A 9790-nucleotide genomic window follows, 5' to 3' on the forward strand; every position below is an offset into this window, starting at 1 on the left:
ATTGTTCATCTGATGTCAGAGTTCTTCTCCTGTTAGAAACTTGGAAAATCCAAATCAGTTTTTTGTCCCTTTTTTTTTTCTCCTTTATTCTCTATTGCATGGTCAAAAACACACAATAATATTGAATAACTGCCAAATAATGAAAGCTGAAGTTATGTTGGAAAGAAGGCACTCACTCATTGCACATTTGTTCACAGTTCTACAGCCATAAAATCAAACTAAATCCAGGCGGCTTGTTATGGTTGTAACAGGTTCTGATATGTTCTGTCTAAGATGTGACTGCTGAATGTGACTTGAAAATAAAATAGAAATGCACTTCTTTTTATCTTGTTTAAAATAATAATAATAATAATTTTACTCAGTTAACAAATATTAGCACAAACACAACTGTTCATGCCAGACGTGGGCTACAAAAAAAGTTGTGGGTTTGTTTATTTTTGTTTTTGCTTTCTCAGATGTGTTCAAAACTTTGGCTTTAAGTCAGTCAGTGTTTTGTTTTGTTTTTTTTTTTTCTTGGTAATGGGGCATTTTAAAAAATGAATGTTTCGTTTCTGCTGCCTAAAGAACAGCCCTGTTCCACAGGTGTTGATCCTGAGGGATGGAGCCGGTGGTCCGGGCCTGCAGGGGGCGCTGTCGGCCCGCTCCGGTCTCCTCCTACTTCCTGCTGATGACGTGTCGGTGGGCACGTTTTCACTTCCTGGTCGTCCGTGTGTTCAGCTGTGATTGGAAGCGGACTCCGGCACAGAAATGGAAACGACAGGACTCCTCTGTCGGCCGTCCGCCGCCTGAAGAGCCTCCGTAAAGCGGTCGTGTTCCCCCCAGCAGACCTCCGGGACAGTCCAGGCCGCCGAGCACGGAGAGAAGAGCCGGGAAGAGGAGCTAGTTTCTCCGCCTGTGCCGCTGACAGAAAATGGATTTCCTCTGTGAAATACTTCAAGCCCTGGTGGCATTGGCAGCTTTGGGTTTAATTGTGGTAAGACTTCATCATCGTAAGTTTATTCCCAGGTGGTAGAGATCCTCCATAGTTTGTGGAAGCAGATGTTTAATCTCTATTATGATACTTCCTTCTCCCTCTGAATGTGTTTGGAAACACTAAAATGTAGAAATTACAAAACAAAATGCACAAAAGCAGCAGCAACGCTCAGTACAAGGTGCATAGTGAAATATCATTTGATTACATGTAATTGTTTTCTAAGATATTTGACCAAAACTGAAAAGAATATATCTGTAGAGCTACACTAGAAGAAACTGTGAAGCATAATTAAGGATTAAAACTCTCATTGTAGCCACAAATACTGATCTGCTTCTGCTGCTTAATATAGTTTGGTAGAAGATGGGACAAAGAATGAGTTATTGGAGGTCTTACATGTTGAATATATTCAGTAAACTCAGTAAAAAAAAAAAAAATCTCCAGGTGTAACAGATGTGCCATTCTCACTTTTCAGCTGCTCATTGTGGCGCACGTCACCGCCGGGATGGTGAGCCTGCTCCGCCACGAGAAGGAGAAATACTTTGTCACCTCCTCTGGAGAGAAGGAGCCGTTCCCCAGCCTGCACGATCCACACTCCAGGGAGCTCTCTGTGGTGATCCCGGCCTACAACGAGGAGCTCCGAAGTGAGTGATGGGAGCTGGGGTTATTAAACCAGCTTTCTGATGCGACCTTCTGCACCGTAGCTCAGGAAGTGGCAAACATCAGCCTGTGTAGTCTGTCAGGTGCTATCCCCGACATGACATTACACCTCACATTTCCTGGATGCGTCTTGATATGTCACCAGCTGTGCAATAGTGACTTTGTGGTGAATGAAAAATTGCAAATCATTCACTTACCACACAGTTTCGTGCACCGTTTTTTTGCCCACAATTTGCCTTGTACTTGCAGTGGGTTATAGACTAATTTGTGTGTGACTGTTTCATTACAGTGCCTGTCATGTTGGATGAAGCCATGGAGTACTTAGAAAACAGACAGGTGAGTACTCAGTGTCATTGTTAAATGGAATATTAACGACATGATTAGAGTGTCAGAAACATTGTCATTTTATTGTTTGTACTGATCGAGGAGAATTCATTTTCTCTTCTTTGCAAAGGAGAAACAAGCAAAACGCTTATGTCGTGGCCAGTTATTCTCAAAGTGGCCAGTAGGTGGAAGCATTCAACCGAAAAAGTGCCTGACATGAAACAAATTGCTCATGTTATTTCCTTACCGCAGAAACAAAGCCCATCTTTTACCTATGAGGTCATTGTTGTTGACGATGGCAGCAAAGACAAAACCACAGAGGTAAGAATTTAAATTTTGCCCTGCTAAACATTCAAGGTGCCTCCAGTGGGCACTTGTTTTGTGAGTGAAGACTTGTGTGATGCTTTTCCAGGTAGCTTTGCGGTATACCAGGAGGTATGGTGCAGATAAAGTGCGGGTCCTGACGCTGGTGAACAACAGAGGGAAAGGAGGAGCTGTACGGATGGTGAGACTGAGTCTGCTACAGTCTGTCTAACTGGAGCACAAAAAAATTGTAAGACATTCATTTTGTAATGATTTAAATGTTTATCTCTCTCTCTTTAAAGGGAATGCTAAGCTCCAGAGGTAAAGTCATTTTGATGGCCGACGCTGATGGAGCCACAAAGTTTGCTGACCTTGATAAAGTGGAAGCTGGCCTCAAAGACCTCAACCCTAAACCGGTGTGGCTGTGTTCTGTTCTTGTTGCTCTGTCTTACATGCGTGTTTTCACAAGGTTGTTAGTATGTGTCCATCCTTTAATTCGTTGTTAATGCACTTAGGAGAACATGGCGATTTCCTGTGGTTCCAGAGCTCACCTGGAGAAGGAGTCAGTAGCCGAGGTAACTGGATTCTTCTTCTGATCGTAGTCCAGAGTGTTGTAGACCATGTTTACTTTACTTTACCATAAAGTGACCACTGTTGTGTCTCTGCCACAGCGATCCGTGTTTCGTACATTCCTTATGTATGGTTTTCACTTCCTGGTGTGGTTCTTTTGTGTGAGAGGCATCAGGGACACACAATGTGGCTTCAAGCTTTTCACACGCGAGGCTGCGCTCAGGACCTTTTCTACTCTCCATGTAGAGCGATGGTAAGGACTCCCTGTGAGTTTGCATGACAGGTCAATAACGGGATTTGTCTATGAGAAACATTTATTTGGCTATTCTTTTCTCTAAATAACAAAATAATAACAACAGTTTTTTGTTTTTTGTCATGGTGGTGGTGACAAATGAATAAAGGTTTACTTTGTTCATTTCATTTCATTACTTTGTTTATTTGTCATCTGTGGCACTCTGGAAATTAGTATTTGCTGACAATCAAGCTGTGAGTTATTTTAGAAACAAATCAAGCGCTCTCTCTGTCAATGTATCCGTGTGACAACCTCTGAGAGGCATGGTGCATTTGTACTAAGTTTTTTAAGCACACAAACTGTCGAAAAACAGGTTTTTAAAAAAATTGTTTGTAAAACTGTGACCAGCTACCTCACAGGGTTTAGCCAAGTTGACTCTTGTCTTGCTTCAGCTGTTACCATAATTTTGATACAGAGATAGTTCCTGACTAACACAAGCAGCAATACTACATATCTGACCAGATATTCAATGCTAATTATTAGTTCTTCACAATACAATGGACACATGTCAATTCTGATGCTCCATAAAAAGCAGTAGGGATTAAATTGTATCAGTCTTTTTTTACATTTTACAATCAAACTTTTTCTATTTCCTCTCGAAGGGCTTTTGATGTGGAGCTCTTGTATATTGCCCAGTGTTTGAAAATCCCCATAGCAGAGGTGGCGGTCAACTGGACTGAAATAGAAGGTAGGTACTTCATGGAATAAGTGGACATATGTCCTCCCCTGGTGCCGCCTATGTGTAGTTCTATTAGTATCTCTCTGTATTCACGAGTCTGTGATTGGTTGATTGGATACATTTTAGAACCTCTTCAACTTTTGATGACAACTTGTTTTAGGTGTTTGTACCTGCTGATTTGTTTGTTCATTCATTGTTTGTTTTGCTTTCTTCCATCTTGCCTGTGACAGTGTTTTCTGGTGGTATTGCTGCATGTCCTGTCAGTATTAAATATCAGCCAACTGATATATGTCCAATACTTGCCCTGTTAAAAACATCACCTGAGAATTAAGTACCTGTGTGTTTGATCCACCAGGGTCCAAGTTGGTCCCGTTTTGGAGCTGGCTGCAGATGGGACGAGACCTGCTTTTCATTCGTCTGCGCTACTTCACCGGTGCCTGGAAACTTGGGTCTCCACATAAGACTGACTAGCCAATCAGACAGGCCCTGGTATCCCAGAGACAGGCTATGATAGAGCCATCAAGCCTTTTGGATGAGGTGGGATTAACAACTGTGTCCATCAGGCACAAAGAAGTACCAAGTACAGTATGCCACACTCTTGTTCTTTCCCAACATCACTGAGGTGGAGTAATGGCACAGTTGTGGGTTCCTCATCCTTTTTTTTATTTTTAAATCAGATGTTGGCTTGTGTTGGCCACTGTTACACGCACATTTCTGTTGCAATGGTTTAAAGCATGTATATGAATCTGTGTGCTAAGTTACTTAATGTTTGTTTTGAGGCCAATCATCTGTGGGTGATGAAGACTTGTCGGAAATTTTAAGGATGTGTTAATCTATGTGTCATGATTGACAGAGAGAATGGATTTTGTTAAATTAGATTTTAGTTTTCATTCAGTCATTCTGAGGAAACATGGCCCAATGGGTTGATGGGATGGATAACATAAATCCAAATTATAAAAAATTTAAATATGTCAATGGTTTATACTTTCAAAATTAAATTAGAGCAAAGTAATGATGCAGCTAAATTATTTCACTTAGTTTACCCAACTGTTTTAATAAGTGATTAGTCATTTCTTTTTTGCAAAACGAATAAGGGCCATCGGTCTTTCACAACAGTACATCCATTCATTTTAAGATTTCTCTATTAAATAATCAGAAATAAAATGACCATCAGACTAGTCCATATTGACAATAATAGTTGTCCTACTTCCAACAATGAACAAGTGTTTTTGTTGTGTTTTATGGTTTGTCAAAACCTTTCACTTCTGAGATTCTGCAGGAGGATTTTTGACAGCTGAGAAAGGAACAATGGTAAAATATATCCCAGTGCGAAGTCCAACCAGCGATTAAAGAGCAGAACTCATGACAATGAATACCTTTTTGTATTTCAATCATAATATAACAGGAAGGAAACAGAGACAACTTTTTGTGCTCTACATTTTATAAATGTTCAGTTGTGGACCAGTTTGGGCTAAACCAAGGTAGGATGGCGTCAAATGTGTAAGTTTAAGGAGCCATTTGTCATGTTAACCATTTCACATAAAGCTCAAAATCTTTATGTGGATCAAACAAAATACCAGCAGTTTTTTCACCCATTTGAGAATACTTAAAAGTTTAGTCAGCTGTGTTTTGATCTTATGCAAGTCGGCTTCCTGTCTCTTTGTTTATTTCCTGTCCCTGACAAAAAGCAATATCATGCAACCGATGCCAGATCTGAACTCATTCATAACACCGTGTGACACTGAATGACATCATAGGTCACTGGTCCTTAAAGAGCGATAAGTTTTCTATCAGGCCCTCTAGAGAGAAAGCTGGGATCAGGAAAATATCTGTTGAATATCATTAGTAGAAAACTGAACAATCAGACTATCCGTGGTTTATTTAATTTGGTGTAAAATTAGATTAAACAGCTAAAATCCTGAACCAACGATGTAAAGCTTTGTGAGGTGTGTGAGGCTTCATTGTCATGAGTTTGGCTTTGACTTGCCTGTAAGTGGTGGTGGAAGGGGGGGGGGAAGAGTGGGGCGGGGAAACCTGTATCACATTATCCATCCCCAAAGTCATCCTTTTTCCTGTCTCTTAGCATTTTTGTGGTCTTGGTAAATAAAGTTTTCTACGGAACAGTTTTCTCATGCGAGCCTGAGGTCTGCACTTCGTGGTGATGTGGGTGTTTTAGGTCGGAGGGGGGGGTGTCTCCTGGAGCCCTGGGGAGCACATCCTGTTTGTACCCTGTCTGTCTGTCCGTCCTGAGCAGCCAGACACACATGAAACACACAGGCGGTGAATCATAATCTGGCTCTGCCGTGAGGAGGTGGCACATTCAAGATTTACTCGAGGAGCTGTTTTTATTGATCCAAGTCTGAACCCCGCTGTGACGCACTGTCATTAATAGGCAGATTTTTTTTATGAACAAAAAGCAATTACAGTGTTCTTTGTTTTGCCATTGGACCTTCATAGGACCCACTCCTCCCTCCTCCCTCCCCCTCAGGGGCCTCGGACCACATTTTGAAGATCCCTGGCTCTTATAGTCCCCCACCTATTTGGGGCAGTTTATCCCGGTGGTGCCTTTTTTGATGATCCACCTGGTTGAGGTAAAAAAAAAAAAAAAAAAAAAAAACATGCTGAGGTTTTTAGATATGATCCCCGCAGTGGTTTCACTTCGTACTGGGAGTATTGTTATGTTCCGCAGCAGTTGCTGTAAACTGTGAAAATGTCAAACTTGTAGACTCACTGTCGCCAGCCGGGCTTGCGTCATTAACTGGACCAGTCATGGCACTCCCAATAAAGGATCGTATCCATCCGCAATGAAAAAGACCTCTGTGGCTCCCAACAACAGATAATCACAGATAACAAGGAAAACAAACACAGCCGACTGCGGTGTGTTTTCTCCTACAGGTGCAGGGTGCGTGTGTATGGAATAAAGTGGGGAATGACTTCACTATAGACTTTATTCTCTTTGTAACGTGCTATAAAACAGTAATTGATTACAGACCGGGCATAATCTGAAATACAGAGGTACTTCCTGTAAAAGAAAAAGTTAATGGCTCACTCCCACAATGAACTACAGGCAACCCACGTTATTGTACTTATCATAAAGAGGGAAGAGAACTTATGGAGAAAGGTCTGAATGAATAAGTGACACCCCACAGACATGACACAATAACAATAACAATAACACAAACGCCCAATTAAAATCAAATCCATCCTTAGAGGGGATTGCGCAGGTGAAGCCCCCCCCCCCCCCCACGGTGGTGCGGGACCTGGAGCAGATCCTGGGAAAGCTCCAGGAGGAAAGGTGGAGGTGGTGGAGGTAGAGGGCGATGAGGGAGGGAGGAGGGAGGCGGAGGGATCTCGCAGGCAGGCGCTGCGGCTCCAGCCAAGCTGACGCCGCCGTGGCTGCGCTCGGCTCGGCTGCTGGAGGAGCGGAGGCTCGGCGCTCCGCAGACCTGCGTCAACCGGCCGACAGCAGCAGGCCTGAGCAGGAACACACGGGGCAGAGCTGTCACAATAAAGTACCCTGATCCCGCAACAATCCATTCATTCATGGCCCGAACAAAAGTACAGGCTGTGTAAAACCTGACCTGGTTGTTATAATTATCATTAATATGAGAATAACTGTTCCCAACATGTTACCTTTCACGGTTTGTTTAACAAATTAATATTCTTGCTACAAGACATCCTTCATAGCACATTATGGAAACGTTGTTGCTGACTTTATGACAGCAAAAGTGTTAGGCTACATGATCATTATACAAAAATAGGAGCACAAACAAGCTCGTGTTATTAAAGTGTAGAGTTTAGTCAAAAATAATTAACACTCGTGACTTTTTTAATGAAATACATGTTCAATGAGCATACTTTGACCATTAAAGTTAAATTTGGCATAATAATAAATCAACAATGGATTAATAATTTGCCCATCTAAAACATACATCACCAGAATAACACCAGATTCTTTTAACTGGGCGCTTATTTTGAAAAATCCAGCTGGGTGCAATTTATATTGACGGTGGCTTGGCAGCTCAACGTCAACACACATGCTCGCACACACACACACACACACACACACACACACACACACACACAAACACAAACAGACACACACCGGCTCAGTGTGTTAAACAGCCGGACCTGCCACAGACTCTCTGCGCTGCACTTGTTATCACAACAGAGGTGAGAAAAGAAACTCATTTTGTCTATTTCCAAAAATGAAGAATATCTTACATTGTTGTGCGTTTGTTGCTGTGTTGTGGATCTAAGAATATAATGTTTAGTGTTTTGTTTTTTGTTTGGGTTTTTTTTTTGTTTTTTTAGAATAATAATCCTAAAAATGTGTCCACTGGTGCTGTTGGGGAAACTCTCTGCAGATCAAACGTCCTAACTTGTTGACATGGCTGGATTTATTTGTTTATTGAAAGCCGACGGGATCAGAGATTAATAATCTATTAAACATGTGAGCAAAAATGCAGATGTAATTCAGAACATGAAATCGGTCCAGTGTTGTCTTGGCTGGGTTGAATGTTGTGATACTAAACTATGACAGGAATGAAGCGGGATGCCAAAGCCTGAGCTCCTCCGCGGTAAAGGTGAGTGTCTGGGGGTTCATTGGGCCGGCAGGCAGGCTCGGTGTTGTGGTAGTAAAGGAAGCTGGTGTGTTTACTTTTTTGGGCTGGGGGCGTCCTGGTGATAAAGCATTAGGTAATTAGCCTATCTGAGCCTGCAGACTGAGAGACGCCAGGCTCCATAAAGCAGCAGTGGAGGACTGATGCCGCATTGAGCCTGTGCGCTTTTTTGCTGTCATTGTAAACCCCAGCTGTCTGACTTTCTGTCTGTCTGTCTGTCTGTCTGTCTGCGGGAAACCAGTGCTGGTCACATTTCTATCAACAAGCATCGGGCACAGTGCAGTTAGGCCGCTCAACACTACTTATTACCTGCGTGTATTTTGAGATCCATCTGATTGAAAAGCCACCAAAGTCCCATATTTAACTCGCTCATCTGGTTTTGTTGTGTCTGTCGGAAGTTTGGTTTCTGCGGTTGAAAAGAGCTTCCACTTCGCCTTTCTGGTGTCTTTTGCTGGCGTTGTGTGCTTCAGGCATGGATGCAGAACAGAGAGAGTAAAAGTCATCTGTAATGCGAGAATGCTTTACAACAGTATGGGTCAAATCTGATCCTCTGCACCGCAGGCCGTCCTGCCACTGCAGATAAACCAAGTAGATCACCGAAATAAACTTTCTACTGAGTCTCAGACCTGCTGGCTTTGCTGGATGAAGAACAACAATGTAAGAAAAGCTGATTTATCAGGCAGATTGTGCTGCTGTGTTCAGATGTGCACTCACATGTAGGAATAAAGTCAAAGCTTCTGTACCTGAGCGTGGACATTTTTGTAATATTGAATCATTTTTCAATAGTCAGAAAGAGACAAACAGAAAAACAAGGAGCCCTCTCTTCCTCCTCCTCTCCCTCTCTTTCTCTGTCTGTCTCTCTCCCTCTCCCCCTCCTGTCCTGTGATGTGTTCTGGCCAGACAGTATGGCTCCTGGGCGTCAGTGGCATGATCATAGAAACAGAGGCCAGAAAGGACATTCCTCATTGTTGGTGAATCTAGAAATGAGCTTGGCCATCTCGCCCTGCTCTTTCTCCTACAGTTGTGGTACGTGTTTCATTTTCCTCATAGAGAATAATGAGAACCTTGTTGTTGTTCAGCATGTGGGAGATCAGTTTGAAGCAGTGTAACACTGCCTCCTTATCATAAAAATCCTCTCTGATGATCATTGAATATGAGTTCCTGTCGGTACTCAGTTTTTGACTTCACTCTGGCTATTGTCATCACTCCGGTCCAGCTTATCAACTTAAATTTTCTGGCTTAACTCACCAGAGGTCCCTTTTCTGACCAGACCCCCAGACTCTTTCACCAACCTTGTGTCTTTTAAAGTTAAATTAGCAGTTAATACTGTCTCTTGTTTCTCTTGCCAGGTGATTGAAACTTGACCAGGA

At 42.5% G+C, this 9790-nt stretch overlaps 1 protein-coding gene across 1 annotated transcript; it reads left to right on the forward strand.

The window, feature by feature from the left end:
* Nucleotides 1-690: 690 nt before the first annotated feature.
* alg5 (ALG5 dolichyl-phosphate beta-glucosyltransferase) lies at nt 691-6415 on the forward strand. The gene is made up of 10 exons (XM_029519331.1): nt 691-973; nt 1446-1614; nt 1920-1966; nt 2207-2275; nt 2367-2459; nt 2560-2673; nt 2773-2832; nt 2929-3080; nt 3722-3807; nt 4154-6415. Exons 1-10 carry the CDS (start codon nt 911-913, stop codon nt 4267-4269), a joined length of 969 nt encoding a protein of 322 aa, XP_029375191.1. The 5' UTR covers nt 691-910; the 3' UTR covers nt 4270-6415.
* The last annotated feature ends 3375 nt before the right edge of the window (nt 6416-9790 follow it).

Source organism: Echeneis naucrates, chromosome 14 (assembly GCF_900963305.1).
Source record: "Echeneis naucrates chromosome 14, fEcheNa1.1, whole genome shotgun sequence".
NCBI lineage: Eukaryota > Metazoa > Chordata > Actinopteri > Carangiformes > Echeneidae > Echeneis > Echeneis naucrates.

Coding starts and splice junctions, on each gene's coding strand:
- alg5 (XM_029519331.1), top strand. CDS start 911: ATGGATTTCCTCTGTGAAATACTTCAAGCCCTGGTGGCATTGGCAGCT. Junction 1,615..1,919: donor CTACAACGAGGAGCTCCGAA/GTGAGTGATGGG, acceptor GTTTCATTACAG/TGCCTGTCATGTTGGATGAA. Junction 3,081..3,721: donor ACTCTCCATGTAGAGCGATG/GTAAGGACTCCC, acceptor TTCCTCTCGAAG/GGCTTTTGATGTGGAGCTCT.